At 37.3% G+C, this 21,117-nt stretch overlaps 2 protein-coding genes across 4 annotated transcripts in view; one reads left to right on the top strand and one right to left on the bottom strand.

Moving 5' to 3' along the window:
* The window catches only part of DOCK2 (dedicator of cytokinesis 2), a 149,967-nt gene that overhangs the window by 57,909 nt on the left and 70,941 nt on the right, over window positions 1-21,117 (top strand). The window contains exon 27 of the mRNA XM_085073400.1: window positions 1,554-1,646. Within this exon, the coding sequence (XP_084929526.1) occupies window positions 1,554-1,646 (93 nt within the window). The remainder of the gene's footprint in view (window positions 1-1,553; window positions 1,647-21,117) is intronic.
* Window positions 5,247-21,117, bottom strand: part of INSYN2B (inhibitory synaptic factor family member 2B) — a 32,225-nt gene continuing 16,354 nt past the window's right edge. The window contains exons 2-4 of one of the 3 annotated variants that reach the window (XM_085073401.1): window positions 15,307-17,455; window positions 12,503-12,577; window positions 5,247-8,979 (exon numbers count right to left, since the gene is read on the bottom strand). In XM_085073401.1, coding sequence (XP_084929527.1) covers window positions 8,793-8,979; window positions 12,503-12,577; window positions 15,307-16,682 — 1,638 coding nt within the window. In that variant the 5' untranslated portion in view covers window positions 16,683-17,455 and the 3' untranslated portion in view covers window positions 5,247-8,792. The remainder of the gene's footprint in view (window positions 8,980-12,502; window positions 12,578-15,306; window positions 17,456-21,117) is intronic. The other 2 variants (XM_085073402.1, XM_085073403.1) reach the window with 2 other exon arrangements.

The following is a 21,117-nucleotide window of genomic DNA, read 5'->3' as shown; positions in this document are numbered from 1 at the left end:
TTAATTTTATTTGCAAAGGTTTATCTGAAAATTCCAAGGTCTAGCAGAAAATAACCTTTGTGTGCTTGAGCATATGTAATAGACTTTCCAGGAGAGGTTTTTTATGTGCTACTTGTGAATTAAGAATAGAGCTCATCTTTAGTGATGGAGTCAGGGCTAAATGTTAAAACTCATTATGCAATGTTCTGAACTGGTACTAATTATGATATAGCACATCCTGCAATGTGGAAGGGAAGTTACATTATATGAGCTCTCATCTTTGAATTTAAAAAAAAGGGAAACTAATGAACAAATTACTTCCCTGTGCTGAGTGCTACTGCATAGTTTATAAGTTTTGGCTGTTGATAGTTTTTTTAAATTATAGTGGTAAACGTTATAAAAACAGCAACAAATGTGTCTTCTATGCAGCCACTCTCAAATCTGGTCGTTATAAACATAGGAAAGTACCAGAGAAAGGGAAAATTTAAAGAGGAAAACACCAAACACACAAAATTTTTCTGTGAATACATTGTTCCTTTATAGAAAATAACTTCTGAAATGCTGTGACATTCATTGCCGAAATGAGCTGAGGAGATAATTTAAGCTGCTGTATCTGTCATAGTCAAAGGATATAACAGGACTAAATGGTAATAGTAAATAAATTGCTAGATATGAGGAAGGTCCCTGTTAGGAGGTGTGTGGTGTGATCCAAAGCAATCAGAACGAGAAAGAAAGAAAAAGGAGAAAATGTTGGCTGACTTGGAGGGAAACCAGAACCAGCAGCAGTTTCTCCTGGTGTGGTATTGGAGCTCAGCTACCTAAAACATTATTGAGATCTCGCCATGGCTTCTGTGATTGTGGTGTTCTTTCTACACTGTATCTGACATTAAATAATGGTCTTGGTGTAAGCTATAGAGCCTTTTCTACTAGAAATTTGTTCAGACTTTTTCATTCTTGTTGCATGCTGGTTTCCCACGTTGTCTAGTGATCAGAGTAAGGTCAGTGACACTGGTGAACATAAGGTTTATTCCCATTTGCTCAGGTGTTTAAAATAATCAAACATCCTTCTTCAGTCAACAAGAGCAGTGCATGGGCTGATCATCTCCAGTTTGTGCCCTCCCAGAGCTGCTCGAGTAAATGAAGACAACTTTCTCCTTTAATAACTCTATACTTTGTGACTGCCAGCCAGGGATGTTCCTGACTCCAGCCTGCCCTGACAGCACTGACAGATGTGGGCAGCTGTGATACAGGTTGCCTCAATTAACTGTTACCATGGCTGAGTTGCAGACTACTCAGTCAGGGGGAGAACACTTGAGTGAGAGATGAGAAGTGACTGAAACAAAAACCAGTTGTGGAGTAGATTGGGCTGAAATTGGACTGTGCCACTTGACATGAGTATTCCACTGAAATTGCTGGAACTAAGGAGCAGTGTGAGCAAGAAGAATTAGTGTTGCTCTTTCAATAGGGCTCTTAGATTATACAACTTGAACTGTCAAAATGGAAATAATTGGTTTCTTCTTACTCTTAAAAGAGATATGATTTTAATATCAAAACTCTGTTTTTTTAATTTGCAGGCTTCAACTTATCACCATATTCAAGAAATAATGGTGCAGTTATTACGCACAGTGAACAGAACTGTTATTACGATGGGACGAGATCCATTAATTGTGAGTAATATTTTAATGCATTTTCAATGCTCTGAAACTAATTTTATAGTTATCCTGGAAAAAAATGCAAATATAGTGTTTGTGAAGTCTTTAAGAATTATTTATTAAAATTTTAAATTAAAAGTCTCAGGCTTTACTAATGCAAATATAGTGTTTGTGAAGTCTTTAAGAATTATTTATTAAAATTTTAAATTAAAAGTCTCAGGCTTTACTATTTCTTCATTCAGCTGTGACACAGTAGTCAGTCTTTTGAAGTGTAGTTGTGAGATTTGGACATTCTTTAAGAGAAGAAACGGTAAATCTAAAGTTAATTGGTATTGAAAAAAAGAAAGTTTTACAAACCTACATAAAGGACATGGTTTAAGACATTGAAAACAACATTTCTATTAATCAAAAGTGAAATTGTCTGAGTAAAATTTAAAAAAAAATATTATTTGGTGATGTGCTGGCACAGAACACTCACCTGAGACTGTGGTTTTTCAGCGGCTCCATGCTTTAAGAGTTGTATGCAAGGATAGATTCTGCAATTTATTCAGATTTAGGTACACATCTCCTGAGTGCTTCTCTGGATTTAGAGTATTTGTGAGAATGCAGGGAATTCATTGGGAATTCAGAGCTTGCCCTTCAGACTCAGCACTTATGGGAAGATGTTTTTTAATTGTTTGTCTTCAGAAATTTATTTTATTTTGCAAAATCATTAGCATAATTTACTTGATGATTTCGGCCACAAGAGATACATTGTGTGCCTTTTAAAATGTCCTGTGTTTCCCTCTATATTTCTATCGGAAAATAACAGTTTTAGATCATTGCCAGCTAGAGCATGTGTGTCTCCTAATGATCAGTCTCCTAATAATTGAGGAAACTAATTGAGTTCCTCAGAGGAAATATTTACCAATGGTTGCTGTGAACTCCCTCGTGGTACATCTGCAAGGTTCAGGCATCCCATGAGCTGTTTATGTGAACTGCAGTCTGTCATTGTTTGTGTGTCACCCTGGGGCAAATCCATGGGCACAACAGGAAATGGTTTGGAATGAAGACCAGTGACCCTTTCATTCTCCCTTTCAGTTCTCCACAGTGTTTGAAAATGCTTTCTGTACTTAGAAGGGAAGCGTGATATGAGTGTTGTGGATGACCTAATCCATCTATTAAAGAGTATTTCTGGATACCATAAACAGCACATGACAAAGCAAAACAAAGCTGTTGTAACCCTGCATAATAAAAGATCCATTAGGAAACCAGTAGGAAACAAGCTGGTTACAGTAAATTGAAATGGCTTGGAAAATCTGTTTCTTCTTCTTTCCTCCTCCCATCTACTGTAATTTCTTTGGCTCTTTTAACCTGAAAAGGACAAATTCAGTGTGAATTTTGAAAGGCAGTTCTCTTGCTTCTAATTATGTTTATGAGCACCTATGTATATCTGTATTTTGGGCATTTTAGAGGGTTTTCAAAGCAGAATTCTAATAAATTGCTATGTTTTCTACAGCTGAGACAACACCTCTCAACAGAATAACCTTTTACATGCAAATAAATTATTTTTAATGAACCAAAATCTTGTATTTAGAATGAACTGGCAAAAGAAGGTTTTTCCATGCTCTGTACGCTACCTTTAGTTCACCAAGTTCATTTCCAGGTTTAACACTTTTGAGAGGCTTAAACTTGCTGAAAGCCTGAATGCTTGATCTTTTCAAAATGAAGCAAATAGTCAGGAGTTATGTCCTGCAGAATGCTTAGGTGAGTTCAAGTGGCTGAAAGTAACTCTGCAAGTACAGGGGGGACATGTGGAATTGCTGCAGCTGGACTGTGTAGCTGATGTTATACAGGCATAAGTGACATTTCAAATGGGGCTGAATCTACAGCTTCCAGGAGGACTGAAGGTTGCTCTTTAGGTTCTTAAATCTGTTACTGTGTCTGTGAATATTACAAGCATTTTTATTAACTTCTGCAACATAATTTTCTAAAACTTGAAAATGGTGTGGAAAGCAATGCTAATACTGATTTATACTGATAAAAACAATGGTTGGAATTTACAAGACCTGTAATTCCTTGCAAGTTTAAATGCCTTGCATCTGAAAGATAACGGGATTTTATTTACCTGAGGGGGTTTTTTTTGCTTTCTGAAGGGATAAGCAGGTTAATTTTCATATTCAGGTGTTCTTTTCACAATCTTCTAGCTTGTTGGCAGAGATTTGGGTTTACACTTGCCTGGATCTTTTCTTGCTGCAATGCCAGTTGAAAGGAAAGGGAAAGGGAGGGTTCTGCCTTGGGCTTAGCTGGTAAGTGCCTGCTGGGAGTTGTGTTCATGTAATTACTGAGAAGAGTCAGGCTCAGAAAGAAATGATCTCTCCAGGAGAAGGAGGTGGTGCTGGAAAGGTAATTTGGCTCTCTGCAGCTCCTGCAGGGAAAACTTAGTTAAATGCCATTCTTGCCTTCATTGTGGTGTTTTAGCAGCTGAAGGCTTTAAACAGCTTTTTACTCTTAAAACCCCACAAAACCTTGACTGTTTGTAGTGGTAGAAGTGCTCCTACACTTGTCATGGAGAGGGACAACTTTATTGTCTGAAATTGGCTATTCAGGCTTTACCTTGAATACTTCATGAAATTTAGACTTCTAGGTAAAAGGTCATTGTCGTGCAGTGAAGTCCTAGTACAGGAATTACAGAAGTGCAATTTTTAAAACATGTAGAACACAGAAATTCTTGCTTTCTGTCTTGGCTTGGTTAGATAAATAGAAATATCGTAAGTCCACCACAGACATCTTAAAGGTTTCTTTTAGTACTTCCAAACTTGATTTTGCTCACAATATCAGTTTAACATGATTAAATAGGTGTAGCTATGCTACACAAAGAAGTTTTTAGCCAATATACATACATATATATACACAATATTGTACAAATAAAACTTTGCCAAAAGAAATCTGCGAACTCTGTTAAGCAAAGCTACTCTAGAGCAGATAATGACCAGAGAAACTATTTGCAGAGCTGCCATAGTTGGAGAATTTGATATGTTCAAATATACTCATGGTCCAGCTAAAAGCTGCAGCTTTTTTATTTGGTATTCAAATTTACATCCTTGCTCTACCTGGAAACACTGCAGAATGATTCTCTGAAATTCCTGTTAGTTTTCCATTATTTTTTCTTTTTCCAAGGAACAGCTGCTCCCTTCCTTTGTAATCTAAATGTTGTTCATTAATTGACTCCTGAAACCTAATAAAAATATCTCATTTTATTGCAAAAGATAACATCACATTTAAAGGGCCTAGAAATATACAAAACATACATTAGAGAATAAATGTCATTAGGAAGATGGTGTCTGTCTGTGCTGGCAGGGTTATTATAGAGCACAAAACCATCAGAAGCCCTACATGAACTGCTGTTACAGGAGAGAAATCAATATTTTATTCATACATTTTTTATTTTTAAATAAAGTTAGTTTGACTCCATAAAATAACAATTTCAAATACAGTAATTTTGGAATATACTGCATTCTGTGCAATGTTTTATGTATAGGATATGTCATTTAAATATATATTTCACAGAAGCCCACAATACTTTCATAATCAAGCACTGCCAAGTAGCTGTGGTTCGTTTCGGTTTTTTGTAGGGGTTTTTTTTTGGCTTCTTATGGGGTGTTTGTGGGTTATTTTTCAGTTTTATTTAAGAATGTGTTTGTATTTCTAACATTTCTTTCCTGCTCTGGGAGCTGTTTTTAGGGATTAGACAGTGATTTTGTACACCAGAAAAAGTTTTTGCAGCCAGTACTTTCACCTTCCAACAGTCTACCAATTTCTTTTGCTTTTCCAGTCTTGACACCATAAATTGTGTAGTGGGTATCTGGTAATTTTTTATTTCCTATAGGAATTGATAATTAATCACTAAAATATTTTAAAAACATAAACAATAAACCAAATCCCAATGCTTTCATATTGTATTTTCATATAGCCAATATTTGCCAGATATGTATCACAAAGCTTTCCAATTGTAGCTATTTTATGTTGCTAAGATATGCATATTTTAAAATCTAAACAGAACAGCAACCAAACAACACTACCCTGTTCCTGGTGCATCCATGACTGACACTTCCCCACCATCACCTTTCAGTGGGACAAAAGCCTTTTGTTGCAATGCTCTCTTTCAAGTTTTCCGTAGAATACCTTCTGTGTGTGAAGTGCTGTGGGCATGACTGAGGGTAAAAACTCCTTGAGGTCTTTCTGAAGGAAAGTGCTTTCACAGCACTGGAATTTCACCTTTTGTTTCACGTAAAACAGATACCTTGAAGGGGCTGAGTTTGAAAACTCTGAGCAGAGGGAAGGCTGAGAGACACATGCATGTTCAGCAAGGCAGCAGTGGGAGCTGAGAGTCAGCCTGGGAACCTCCAGTGCTTCCCTGCTGCTGGGTGTGCAAAGCCTAGGATAGAATTTCATATCTGTGTGTGGATGATCCAGACCTGACTGACTGAGAGAGAACTCAAGAGCAACAGACTCAGGAATCTGGAGAACAAAAGCTAATTTTGACTGGGAGATTAAGGATTGAAAATTGTTTATGGTTCTGAATTCCATCGAGCTCAGACATTAACATATAAAACCTGTAAGCACTTAAATCAGTGTATTTCAGTTTTTTAGGAGTATTGATGTTTCTTCAGGTTATGAGAAAAACTTAGAGCCTTACTTGCAACTACCTTTGGTTGGACTTTCTGAAACTAAAACGAGTATTTCTGTTCTTGCATAGTTTTCCTGACCCCAGGAATTGACTGGTGCTATGTGGTGAACCAAAGTGCTGCAGTTTGTTTAAATTACATGATGTGCATCCTTTGAAAATAGGTTGAAGGCATCATATGCATTATGTGGTCAAACCCAAAATCAGATAGCATAAAATGAGCTTTTTTTGTGCTTATCAACAAAAAGAAAGGCAAAAAGATTGGTTTTGTATCATAAATTATTAAAAATCAGTACAATACAGAAAAAAACTTGCTGGTTTTACCAGTGTTATAGCTGTTGGTATTGCTTACTATTATATTTTCCCACAGGGGATATTGGTCTTTAAATGTTATTTTAATACACAAGAATAACTTCCACACTAATAAATCCTTCATTGTATCAATTATAGAGACCAATGCACAAAAGGAATGCTGTTGGCACAGCAGCATAAGCACTGCATGTACTTGAGTGTAATACAGTGACGTGTTCTGTTGTAGTAATTTAATTCTTACCTTTTTATAACCACAACCTATTATTGAAGAGCTCTTCTGTCTCACTAAAGGCATCTAAAGACATGTTAGTAAAAATTCATTTTCTTCTGAAGAGCCCCTAACATAGCAACAGTTTTGTGCCTGTCATTTCTGTACTAACTGAACATAACATGGAAATATTTTCTAAGTGTCAGTCCTTTAGAATTTGGATAAAATAAGCCATGGCATTATTTCTTCTAAAAGATAAGTCTTAGAAAAAAAATTAGTTCTTCCAGACAAAACTCTTCTGTGCAAAATTGTTTTTAATGTATTTTTAAATGTGTAATTAACGCTAAGAATTCAAGGAACACAGAAGTGTACAAAAAGTGAACAGACATTTAAAACTAACATTGCACAATTAATACAGGATGACTTAGAAAAATAAGATGCAGGGGTTAATCTATGGAATACCCTGAACCAGAGCCACTTCTAAGAAAAGGTCTGCAGTACATTCCACTCAACTTGCTTTGGAAAACCTTTTCCCCTCTGCCCCCATATGAAAGGTGACCATGTTTTCATGAGTAAAATAATAGTGTCACCAATCATAAACTGGGTTCCATTGGCACACTGTGTACTAATGGTAACTTGAGTATTTTTGGAGGAAAGAAGTAGCTGCATTGACATCTGATAAAATCTTTTCACCATATATAATTGTTTTGTGTAATACAGCTCAGTTCACTAAATATTATTTTTATCTTCAATTTTTTGTCATATATTAATTTACATCTTAAGGCAAAAAAACATCTTGGGATATTTTGGTAAAGCCATACAGGTTTTAAATGGACAGACTGGGCAAGTGATTCAGTAAGACAACAGCCAAAATAGTTAATTCCTCTTTATCCAGCAATTGTGTGATGACATCTGAGGAGCTGTGTCCAGTTCTAGGCTTCCAGGTATATGAAAGACATCAGCTTACTGGAGGGGAGACCACCAGGGTGGCTGTGGGCTGCAGCATGTGAGATGAGAGGAGAGGCAGTGAAACTTGGATTTGTTCAGTCTGTGAGAAGTGAAGAGTCAGGAGAGAGGTTTATTATCCATGTGGTTCTTCTTAAAGGTGTACTTGGACAGAGCAGCATGTAATGGACACAAATCAGAATGCAGGAAATACAGATCAGATGTTAGGAAAAAGCCCTGGAACAGCCTGCCCCAAGGAGATGTGAATTCTTGTCTTTGGAGATTCTCACAACTCAAATGCACTGAATTGGACCTTGCTTGAGTAGGGCTTGAAGACAAGAGTTACTGTGACATTCTCTTGTTTTACAACTCCCCAGTTCTTTTCAGAGAAGTCCATTAAATAGCTGAGACTTCTAAATGGTGGCTTTTAATAATGAATAAATAAAAGGATAGAGTGAAACTTAACCTGAAATTCTTTTTTTGTTGTTGTTGTTCAGTATTAGATGACAGCAACAAAAATACATCAGTGGGGATGATGAAATAATTATAATTGCCTCCTTTGAGGAGAGATTTGTTTGAACAACTTAGGTTTCCCTGAATTTGTTCTTGATGGTGTGGTTTGTTCAAAGCTCAGTGAAGTTTTTTCCTTTTAATCCATGTTCTTATAAATGGGAAATGAAGGCTGTATGACATGCTTAGCTTTGCCTACCATTGTTTTTTAAAGTAGAGATTTAAACCTTGTTATTTTTGGAAAGTTGAAAAAAAGGTCTTTACAAAGCATATGAAAGTGTCCTTGGAAAAAAATGAGAACTTCCTTTTGAAAGAAACAATTTCTTTTCTTGAAAATAGTATCTTCATGCACCTTTATTCCATGAGATGATTTAACTAAATTCAATTATTTTGATTTTTCAGATACTCTAATTAAACATTTTTAACCTTTGTGATTTCATAATAGCACATTTTCAGGTGTGTGCTCTCAAGCTCTTTCTGTTTTATTGTCTTTTGAAATGTAAAAGGATGCATAAGGAAGTCAAATCCACCAGAAGCATTTTCTCTTCACCTTTTTTGTTTTTCTCCTTAACTCCTTTTTCTCGGGAGCTGGAGGATCAGGTGGTGGCTTCTGAGGTGAAGCTGAAGCTGGATTTTGCTCTGCATGGTCCAGTGTTTTCAAAATCTGATGAAATCTTCCTTCTTGTTGTCTGAAGTCATATTCTACACTATGGGAAAAAAATTGAGAGGTCTATGCTAGTAAGTGAGAAATTCCCCATTTAAAAAACATGTGGAAAAGCTGCTTCCCTCATCAGAATAACTTGGAATTATTCAATGACAGAGCCTGGGGTAAACACAAAGGGTTTAGGGGTTGTTCCTTTGAAAATAAGTTCACCTCTTAATTTGTTTTTGTGAGTGAAAACTTTTACTTAATATGAGTTAAGAACTCCAACATTGTGCCCAAAGCAATGGGACAAAAATTATGGAGACAAAATGAAAATGTATGAGGATGACCTTTCAAAGCATTTTATCCAAAGGTCAGATTTTGACACCATAATCTAACAGTTATATGCTTGAAATTAAAAACTCTCACATGCTTAACTTTGTTAAATGTGAATGTCTCCCACTACAACACAGGCTAGGAACAAAAATACATGAAATTAAGGCAGTATGGAAGTCTTTGAGATAAGTGGTGTTAGTTAACAGGAAAGTAGAACTCGTTTCCTCCATTGAAACCCTAATTATTATTGATGTCACACAAGAGCCAAGATGTTAATTAGATAACAGCAGATGAGTGCATAGAAATAAACGTAAGGTTCAAAAGGGTCAGTGTGGACAGGGATTAAGCAGTATTGTATGTATTTTCTTTATTTCAGTCATCTTTTCTGGGTAGAAGAGTGAGTTGTATCAGCTGTGTGCACTGTGAAGGTTTTTGGAGGCAGAGGAGAGTAGAAGGGTTGGATTTGCCATGAGGGGAGGAAAAGAGAATTTTCCAAGGGATGTTGAGATGTCACTTTAAGGCCCTGAATCTGATTTTGGCACTGATCAGAAGAAATCTGTAGTTAGTAAATATGCACATCCTTAGACACATTTAATTGGATTTTTCTATAGAATCCACAAACATCATTAAGTAGTATGTTAAAATCAACTAGAAGATTGTTTACCTTATAATTCGTATGTTTTGGGGGTTTTCATCAAATAATATAGCTCAACTGGTAAAAGGAAAGCAGGAGGATTATTTTCATTTAGAAGAGAGTAGAAGGGTCTCTTGAACAAGAAGCAATGTATAATAAATATTAAAAAAAGCAGAAGGAAGTGATATAAAATCAGAGCCTCTTGCATTTTATCAGCTGATTACTAAAACTGCAGCTTAATACCTTTCAATATTCACAGACCATGGCACTGGAGAACGAAATGTTGGCTTTATAGAATACATAAGGGTAGCATCTGCTCATATTCCTTTTTGCTGCCCTTCTCCAGAGTTTTTAATTTAATGTTGGAGATATCATCTCCAGAGGCAAGAGGTCAATTCTTCATTTAATACTGCCCATGAGAACTGGTTTTGGTTGCTACTTGCATTTGTTTGTTATAATGCAAACATTTCCATTACACAATCTAGATGGAAAATCCCAAACCCGGAATCCCTGCTGGGTCGTTAATAAAGCCAAATTTACAGTCACTGTTAGGCTGAAAAGCTCTTTATTACTTTAGTGATCAGTGTTATCCAGCTGGGGATTTCTGTGGGATTAGTGCATTGTTTGACTCGGGCTGTGTGTGATAAAGATGGTTCAGTGACAGCCACCCAGCACTCGGCATGTGCAGGGCTTGCAGCAGGGATCAGTTAGGTTCTTTGAGAGCAGGAAAACTGGGAGCAAGATAAAACATTTTATAATCACAACTGTGATGCTGTGTCAGAGGAAAAATACTTGCATGGACCTTTCAGTCCACGTAAACCACAGGTACTACACGTGTTTGTCTAGAGCAAATACTGACAACAATTACTTCTCTCAGAATGTTGTCTAATGAGCTTCAAATATTAGTCACTCAGAATGCTTTTTTCACAACAACATCCTGTGGAACACCTCTCTAAATCAAAAGCTATTGTTTCCTTACTGTCTCCTGTTTGTCCTTTAAAAGTGCAAACTTTTTAGAGCAGCTGTGTTCTGTGCATGTTCTATGAATCATTGCACTGTGAGCCTCCAGGCACCATTATGGTTGCAAACTACCTGGTAAATCAAAAAGGCCCCTTAATGTTTTCTTACTTCCTCTGTTCTTTCCTTTGAATGATGGTGCCTGTTGTTCAGGATCTTTCCTGCATTGAAGCTATGTAAACTTAAAAACACTGAGTATTTTCCAGAAGAGAGAAGGCATCCTGTGGTCAAGACTAGTCTGTACATAAATTCTAGAGAGTGACCTGGTTGTGTCTAGTACCATAAAATACTCAGAGATTGTTTGTTCAGAGACAAAGACCAAGTAAAGGAAATCTGTTTTGTCCTGGATTGTTTTTTTTGTGGGTACAGCCTGTGCTCATGGATATGTCATGTAACTTCCCAGGGCATCCAGTGGGCTGTGGAGAAGACTTACAGCTTTGTCTCAGAGGAGTTGTGGTGTTTAATTTGGGACATGTTCATCACTTGGAAATTTCAGTACCAGAGGTTTAGGCCATCAGTATGTAGCTGAGTTGTATGTTAACAATAGGTTTCAGTGCTGTGTCTAGTTTATTAAGCTCTTTACTAAATTTGCTTCATGCAGAACACGCAGTGTGAAAAACACTTCCATGGGAGTGGAATTATTTTAATATCTAATTATTAATAATTATTTAAATAATATCTAATTATTATTTCCATTAAAAAATTAAAGTTATAGTGACTACAAACTGTTGAAGATAATGGTATTTGATAGATAATGTTCTGAATATAATGTTCTCTGAAATGAAGGAAAAGGTTTCAATCTAAAAGAGAAATTCTCTTACCCTTTATTTTTGTAAATGTAATCAAGTAACCCAAGATGTGGGATTTCTGCCTCATAACGGAACTTGCAGAGATTAGATAATGTCTCTGTAAAATCTCTTGCTGAGTGGAAAAGCTACCTGTGCAGTACAACTGGTTGTAACTTGGGTTGATGTCTGGACAGCTGAAGTCTCTTATAGTGTGTTTGTATAGACACAGCACTTGAAACTTGTACAGCTTCCAGAACACAGCCCTGCAAAGCTTTCTGGCCACAAGAGTTTAGCATAAACTGCAGGTTAAATTTGAAGTAGCTTACACTCAAATTGCACTCTCTGAAATTAATAACCGCTGAGGTGAAAATTGTGGAAATTTTGGTTTTGTTTTGCATGTTAACGTGAACTGTAGCTGCAGCTCACTGGCACTCAGAAGACTGAGTTTATCTTTTCCAAGATCTAAAATTATTACAGAAACCCTAGCTTTAAAAACGTGCCACACAGAGGGATTTCATCATCAGAAATGGCATCACAGATTTTCAAAGCATTCCGATAATAACCCTATGAAATTTCAGTGGGAAGTTTCTGTCTGAATTCTCCCAAGTCCAGCCTCCCTTTCCTTTCAGCTAACACCACTGTGAAGTGTTTTCTGCTTGGGGGACAAACAAAGCAGCTCATCCAAACCACTTGGTCTTTTCTTAAAAATGGGGTTGGTCACAGTTGAGACATTTTATAGGTGTGAGCAAAGCACAGTTGTGTGCAGCTGGAAAGATGTACAGGCAGGACAGAGCTGTGAGGGAGTGAGGTACCTGTAAATGATGCACGCCGTGTTCTGGCAGGTGCTGCAGTTGTTCAGGTCCTGCCCAGTGTGGTAGAAGTTACGCCTGCAACAGACGGCAGTTCATGGGATATGAATTTATAGACACAAGAACAGAGCTCAGAGTCTTTTATGAACAAAAGCCATTCACTATTTGTTACCTATACTAAAAATTCTAGTATCAAATTCTAAGTTGGAAGGTTTCTTTTAAAAAAAACTGAACCCTATGAGTCTTGTGTTGCACCTTTCCCATCTCATGCTGTTAAGGGTTCTGGTTGTTGGTTCTTACATGAATACTTGTTATGAAAACACTTAAGACATGAGACTGCTTCTAGCAAACACACGTTCAAGTACTTGAAAATCCCTGCATTTGCTGAATGAGTCTGATCTCTCTGTCCTTCTGCTTTCCAGTCTTCCCTTTTCATGTTTCCTTAGTTGAGTATAGCCAAGTCAGATTTTTTCTGCTGATGAGTTACAAACTTGGAGTGTTGAAAAAACAAGAAAAGTGATTTTTCATGTTTTCTCAGCACCTGCTAGAGGTGAAATATTTTTATGAGATCTGCAATTAGAAACAGGTTGAGACTGGTGACTCTTTATGTCTGGAAAAAGTGTTACGCTTATATTTAACAAGTTTTATTTGAATTAGGAGAGATCAGATTGTACCAAAATGATTTCCTGATTGTTTTGGGAAAAGTGGGAGTTCTTCACATGCACTGTTGTGCAATCTATACAAGTGCTTGGAACATTCAGTGTTACTGTGAATAAATCTGCCAAGGTAGAGTGAAGCTTCTCATTGAATCTCAGAATGACACTTCCAGATATTTCACAAAACCTTTCTTTTCAACCATGTGATAACTGAACAGAAACGGATTATAAATATTGCTGGAAAATCTGACTGTGCTTCACTGTAAATTAGTCTTTGCTATGGGCAGATTTGCAAACATAATTGAAACTTGTGCAGTCTCCCATACAGAACTGCAGGGGAGAAGGAGTGGGTGTTCTTTTCTGTCATTTCCTAAAGAACCACAGTTGGGTGGTGGTTGAATGAAGATTACAATAGAGAAGTGGTTGCTTAAGCCTGAGACATAGTTGGATCCCTGCCTCGAATCTTGCTTCTTACCTGAACTTTTAGGGGGTGTTGTGTCATAAATGTTTTTTGCATTTTTGCTATTAGAATTTCTACATGGATTTTCTCTGTTGTGTTTAGGCTATTACAAATGTGGTGCTAGAAAATCATATGCAACAACCCTCTGAGGGAGGGTAGCTGGAGCTGAATTGTATAGGGAAAATACTATATAGAATAAGAATTTATGTGGGCACAGTGGAATCTAATGAAAGTGTTTTCATGCTAACAGCCAGATGGACATTACTGGCTAATGTTTCCAGATAAAAAAAGGAAAGCTGTATGGAGTAAAATCACATGCTAATCTGTTTCATATTATTTTAATTTTGTAATGAGTGTAAATTCCTGTTGGGATTGTGACTTGGAAAGTTATTCAACAGAAATGCAAGAAGTTAACTTCAATTCCCAACTAAAATACTTGGAAAAAGGAAAAAAAATTTTTTTTTCTTCAGAAGTTGTAAGAAAACTGAGGTGTTTTAATATAAAATTGTGGCCTCAGTTAGTTCTCTTCTGACAGTTCTGCCCACATGGGAACAAGTGCCAAGCCCTGATGCTGGGGGGTGTGAGTGCAGCACCATCATGCTCTGGGCTGTTTTTATAACTGAAGCTACACAAAACCCTCAGTGCAGCCTTCCTGTTGGGATGTTTGCACAGTTTGTGGAAATGTGGAATATTGTCTGATTCATTCATTAATTGTAATCAATAAATACAATTGATGCACATGATCTGATTTTAAAATTAAGGGTACAGTTTTGCACTCCTAAGTGATTTATCTACATGCATGAGATGCCTGTGCTAAGGATTAAAGTAAATGTATGGTAATATAGTCTTCATGTTGTTTTATCTTTAAAAACTAAAGTAAAATGGAACCTTTATTCCTTTGGTTTATTTCTGCCTTTTTCAAAGACAAATTGATTGAAGGATATACTACTTTAGAACAAAACAACTTTCAAGTGTATCCTAGATGCAATTACTGTAAGTAAGAGATGCTGTTGATAATTTGGAAAGCTCTCCTAGGATATTGTGAAACGTGTTTTGAGCATAGAAATACTTAAAATTCTATTCTAACTTTGTCCATCCAATCTTTAGATGTTAGTTGAGTTTATGAGGCTGGGTTTTTTGGGGTGGGGTTTGTTTTGGGGTTTTTTGGGGGGAGGCAGTTTATTTATTTCATTTTTTTAAAATGCATGATAAGTTGCATGAATACTGCTTGCAGCCTTGGCTATCAACCTCTGTGTCACCACACTGACAATAAATACAGGCCATGCATTGCTACAGAGGTGCAGAAGGGAGCCACTCTGAAATCTGAGTCTGAAGTGAGTTCTTGCTGACAGTCTTCACATGCTCTCTCCTTAGTTCTGATCTGCATGTTTGGCATTCCCTGTGTATCTGACCTTGCCATGGCTTGAACACCCTAAATCTAAATGAAAAAGGGAGTTGTTAAGATGGGTCTTGCACCAGATTAAGTAAAGGCAGTGTCAGCTAAAGCCAAACTATGCAGGGACTTGCTTCGCTGCTGAGGCCCAAATACCACAAAAAGGGTGTTAAGATACATTTTGCAGACTCATCTTTAAATATCAGAAGAGCTGTGTTTTTCAGTAGCAAAGGTTAAAAGAATGCTAACATCTACTTTACACTTCCGATGAATTACTAATATTAAAAATGAACCATACCCTTCACTGAGAGCTCTGGATTTTTCCAGGTCTTGGATTACATTCAAAAGGACTTTAATCTTCTCCTGGTTCGACTGCAAGGATTCCTCTACAGACTGCAGCCTGCCTTGTAGGGCAGAGAGTTCACCATGTGCCAAGTGAATTTGATTTATTTCGCTAATCTCTTTGTTGCTTTGCGGGTTTACTTCATTCCTTGGCGGATAAGACTTCATGTGAAATCCTTCTAAACAGCTGTTACACTGGGAAACATCTGACTGGGTGGAATTCTTCTCGATTTCAGTATTACATGACAGACATGGTTTTGATGCATTACTGCTGGGCAGTGACACCGTTGGGTGATCATCACTTGGTAACGTCACGCAGCTGGAATCTGGCTTGTGCTCTCCTGCCTGGTGACAGTCTCTGAGGAAACAGGGAGATGAGCTGTGATTTGATGGAGGTGACAATGGAGTGGTTTCCTTACTGCTGGCATCTCTGCTGGCTACAGACGGCTCAAAATCACTCTTCTCCCCTTCATGAGCAGCAGAGTGGGGATTACATTCACTGCAGTTCATAGAATTGCTTAGACAAGGCTCTGCTTTTTCAGAATCAGATGACAGTGTGCTGTTTTCGTGACTTTCGTTGCAGTTGATGACGGTAGAAGAATGCAGTGAATTACTTGAAACCATGGTTGTGTCTGGTGCATCCAGGGAAACACTTCTGTCTTGTGGGAAACTCACATGAATGTATTCAGGCACCTGTGTAGACGCAGTTGTCTTGTCTGACACTGAGAAATCATCCGAGTACATCGGTCCATTGCTTTGTGCTTTTGATGCTCTTTGACCCAAGCCCACCTCACTATTCCTGCATCCATCCTCCAAGTGATTACTTATCCTTAAATAACAGAGCTCTGAAGACATAATGTCTGGTTCACAAAGATTGCCATTTACCTGGATAGAGTTTGCAGGCTCCGCTGGCATTTCTGTCAGTGATTTGCTCACTGTCAGCCTTTTCCTTTTAAAAACCGGGAAGTGTTTCCTGAGGCTGGGAGAAGTTTGTATGGCAATATTCCGAAGCCCCTTCTGAGCCCTTGCAAAAGTTGGAGATTGAGTTAGCAAAAAATTGTGATCCCTAAGTATCTCTGTTTTTGCAGTAGTGAGTGCTGTGTCTCGGGCAGGATTTGCAGCCAGCTCTGTCTTGGTGCTGACACCATCCTCCTTGAAGCGAACCTGCTGCGATTTGCTCCTGCGGTGCTGCGGGTGTCGCATCAACTCCGCCGAGTCCAGGCTGTTCCTTTTCAGGAGCACTGGTCGCATTTTCATGTTTTGCTGAGCCATTGAATCACAATTTAAAGTCTGTAAGTAACGTGTTTCTTTGCGACCCATTTCATTGGTCATCTGACCTGTATATTAATATTGTTCCTAAGATACAAATTAACACCTCACTCCTGGAGCTTATCATTCTTCTCCTTATTATGTCTATTAAAGAGAACTGACATGTTCTCTTTAGGGATCTTCTTTCAAATTTAATTGCTGATTAGACCAAAACCTAAGATAAATTAAATATAAAATTTAAGGAAAGATTTCTTGTAGCTTGGAAATGCAGAAATCCTCTTGTCTGGAGCTAACATGGTCTTTGTATTACAAAATTGCAACAGGCTGTTACATTTACAGTTAACTAATTTAAAGGTAAGGTTGAGTCTATGGCTTTCCTGGTGGCTCTTACTTGACAGCAGCTCTCCATTAGGGATCCAGCTTTTTTTTTTCTGATGGACCAGTCACATCTGTTTTATTTGAATGTTGTCTAAACAACAAGCATAATAACTTTTGGGGGCATTTTCATTTCTGATGCATAGTTTTGCTGACGGAATATATCCATTAATACCAAACTGAATTGCTTTCCTTAGACAGAGTTTTTCTTCCTCAGCCATTTTTTTAATGTTCTAATTGAAACTAATCTTCCCAAACAGGTAAGCAAAATGTAACTGCTTCTGACCAGGGAAAACTACAGCATCCAGTGGGATTCAGTGAGAGAATTATTGATGTGTAGTTGTTACTGCAGCTCTTGCAAACACAAGGCAGATCATATCCAAGGGGTTGGTTCAGTTCTGTAAATAGAAGAGAGGTCCAGGCTGAATAACCAACAAAAGAAGAATAGCAGAAAATGTTTCCTGAAAATGAAAAGACAACAGTTGTAGCTGAACAAACTGGCAAACAGTGTAATTTTCTTGTCTCCTAGTAACTTTCCATCGTCACTGGTTCTGCAACTTTTGCAATGAGATACTTGCATACAAACTGAAAAATGTTTTAGAATTTTGGGGTGCCTACAGTTGGGGTTTTTTTGTATGAAATACAATGTTCAAAAAATGGATATATATTTATATACAACACGTACAAAATATCATAGGCCTGAATCTGGTCCCAAAAGAAGATCTTAAAACTGAAGTAATCAGATTTGAAAACGGCCATTAAATCCTGTTATGGATGAAATACCCAAAACTGAACAATACAAATGTGAGTTCCTAATTTGGAGGTTAGCTGAAGTTTGAAAAAACTTGGATTTTTTTAATATTCTTTTTATTTTTATTCATTTTAGGTTGTTCAGATTTGAGTACAACACTTGGTCCAGGAAAAATAAATTTATTTTCCAGTGTGATTAATGCAGGTCTAACCTTTTCTGGGGAGATGAAATCTCTTTCCCAAGCCATATCAGTCTAAAGCCTGAGTACCCTCAGTTTGCCTGCAGGACACTGGCCTTTCCTGATCTGTAAAGCTGTGGTTTGCCACATTTGTCCAGGGCTCATCATGGAAAAACAAACACTGAACAGTTTGAATGACCACTAAATCTTACATTTCTGAAAATCAGTTCGGCCAATAACACATTCACAATGACCACGTATTACACAGTGAATTCTCCTATCCCAAATATTCCAGAATAGACTGAATCCAGGTTCTGTATATGCAATGAGTGGGTGCTGAAGGAGAGATTTATGCGATTGGCAAATATTCGATGGGATTTTTAATAATCCAATATCATTTACTTTTAGTGATTTTTAAGATTGCAGCTAAATTCCCAGAATACTGGTAATTTACTATTGATCCTGTTCCCTGTTAATTCACTGGTCATTTAATCAGCCTTACTACTTCCATTAGCTCAGAACCTTTTATTTAAGCATTGCACAGATTTTACCATATTTAATTTACAGGAATGGATGAGATGGGTGCTGTGGGAAATATCTTGTTACAGAATATAGCAAACTGTTATGCAGCATCATGTAACATTTAGGCACTGTAATATAATTTAAGCAAAGTAATAATGTGATATTACTTTATTTTGTTTTAGAAGAAAGTAAGTGTTGGATTATTTCACTGCAGAGAGAAATGTCGCATAAGACATTGAGGAAACAAATATGTGCATTAATACCAAATTTTACTTTTGTGATAGGCATGAAGTCATGGAAATCACTGCACTGACTGTGCACTGGAAACAAGCATTACAGTAAACAAGTCCAACAGTTTCTGCAAATAACATTCCAGTGCCAAGTTCTGAGTCCTCATATCATCCACTAATTACCAGAGACTCTTCACAGTTTTGTTTGAGAATTTATCCAAATATTGCAGTAGCATTCTCCCCATCACAGCTGCTGTGCTCCAGGCAGATGGACTGCTTTAAAAGTTATACTTGCCCAATTAAATTCCGAAAGAAGCTTTAGAAAGCTAATCCTTTGTGTTTTAAATAAAACTTAAAAGCCCTTAAGGATTTTATGAGAGCTCTCTTCTTTGGCTGTAGAGGCATGTGAGCTACATTCCTGCACTCTTAATTTGCAAATTGCTATTTTAACTCTGTTGGTTTTTAGCTACCTTGGCATCCAATACCCTGGGTTTAATATGAATTGTAATGAACATTTTGGTGCTGCTGTTTATATTAAATCAAGCTGAAAGAAAAAAATATATATAGCTAGAAATGTTCAAATATTTGGATTGAAAACCCAGACTAGTGAATTTCAAGGAGTTATAGGTGTCTGTGCTTGAGTTAACAAATCAGGGCAACATTGCCACTTACTAAGTTTAAATAACATTTTTGCTTGCCCAGCATCCAATTCCTCATTCTTTCCTGACACAGCAATTTAAAGGTCTTGTTTTGTTCATTATTTCGCATTGACTGAAGTATGAAAAATTCTAAGGATCCATTCCATAGAAATGCTTTCAATGTATTAATTTAACTTATGTCACTCATAAAAAAAAAATTAAGTCTGTTTTAAATTTATGTTGTGTAGCAATCATAACAGTTTTAGTAGAAGAAATTTACCAGAAGGAATTTAATGTTCCATGGCTCCATAACCTCTCATCCAGCTCTCCATCCTCTCCCTCCCCATCCCTTCCCTGGGCAGCTGCCCACAATCCCAAGGCAATGCCCTGTGCCTTGGCTGCTTTGCTTGATGATCTCTGTGGGTTTGCTCCTCTCTCCATCCACTGTTGAATAAATGCCCCATGAGGTTCACAGTTACGTTCATGCTATGTTTAATGGTTCACATTTCATGCTCTGCTTTTCAGTGTTTTGGTTATGTGAATCTGACTGATGTTGTTTCATTTTTTTCTTTTAGGCATGGTTGATAATTTAAAGAAAATCCTGACTTTTCAGGTCTCTGTGTGCTTTGCACACACTTGTTAATGGTCGTTTTACTCTTCAGAGCAAACTTACTCTTGCTCCAGTGTAATTGTATCCCAGGGTGCAACAATTGAACTGCCCAGCAAACACTCAGGTGGCAAAACCTGCACCCTCAAACAGCAGTGGAACTGGTTTGGTTTCCAACCTGAGGATTGTGGCTTTGAGTTCTTGGAAATGCACACACAGCCTGCGTAGACTGCCAGGCAGAGGGAGTTTAACAACAAGATATAAGTATTTTTTATATAGTTATTCTTCCATCTTTCCTGCCTTCCCAATTTCTTCAAGAGAGTCAAACATATTTTTTGGTTCATATTTCAGTTTAATGGCTGAAGCTGTGGGTAGAGAAGTGCAGCTGGTAAGGATAAATGGAGATTACAGGGAATTGCATGGAGTGAAAAACTGTGAAGCAAAGGACAGTGGGGATTTTAGAAGAGTGCAGATGTGTTAGAGTGGTGGTTCTGGGGATTTTCTACAATTTGTGGCAAAAGTTACATATTTGACATGGTTTTCAAACTCTTTCAGCTGTGGTTAGACACCTTAACTTTTCATTTGACAAGTTTGCTCAAAATAGAAATGTTTTTTCTTATACATAAAAGTGTGACGTGTATTTGTAGAACTTTGTTTTTCTCTTATGCATGTTTTAAACCCAATATTTCTAGAAACTAAATGTGTTGACAGATCCTTTTCAATAAATCAAGTCATTAGGTGAAAGTATTTTGTGGGGGCTTTCCACAGGAAGATGATTAGTGTCATTTGCCTTCTACTTTTGTGCATCCACACTTTAAATTTCCCAATTCACTCTGTGGCAGAGGGTTGGAACAAGGTGATCTTTAAGGTCCCTCCAACCCAAACTGTTCTGATTCTGTAGCAGGTAATGGCTGTAATAACTTTAAGATAACATATTCAGACTCAGCAGTTTCCTGTCACGTCTGATTTGTGGTTTATCCTGTATAATACAGATTTCCTATGATGCACATTTGATGGACATTTTAAGTTTAAAGAGGCAGCTTGATGTATCTAATTATGGTTTATGTTTGATAATAAGCTATTTCCTAGGTGGGAGATCCTCAGCTTCTAAGAAATGTGTGTGAGTCTCACTTTCCCCTCATGTTGCAAATCTTTCCAGGGTTCCTAAACCATTGCTGGGATCAGAGGCTGCCTGTG

Source organism: Lichenostomus cassidix, chromosome 13 (genome assembly GCF_008360975.1).
Source record: "Lichenostomus cassidix isolate B80296 chromosome 13, HeHo_3.0, whole genome shotgun sequence".
Taxonomy (NCBI): Eukaryota; Metazoa; Chordata; class Aves; order Passeriformes; family Meliphagidae; genus Lichenostomus; species Lichenostomus cassidix.
Note: the sequence above shows the minus strand (reverse complement) of the source record. Positions and strands in the feature narration are given on the sequence as shown.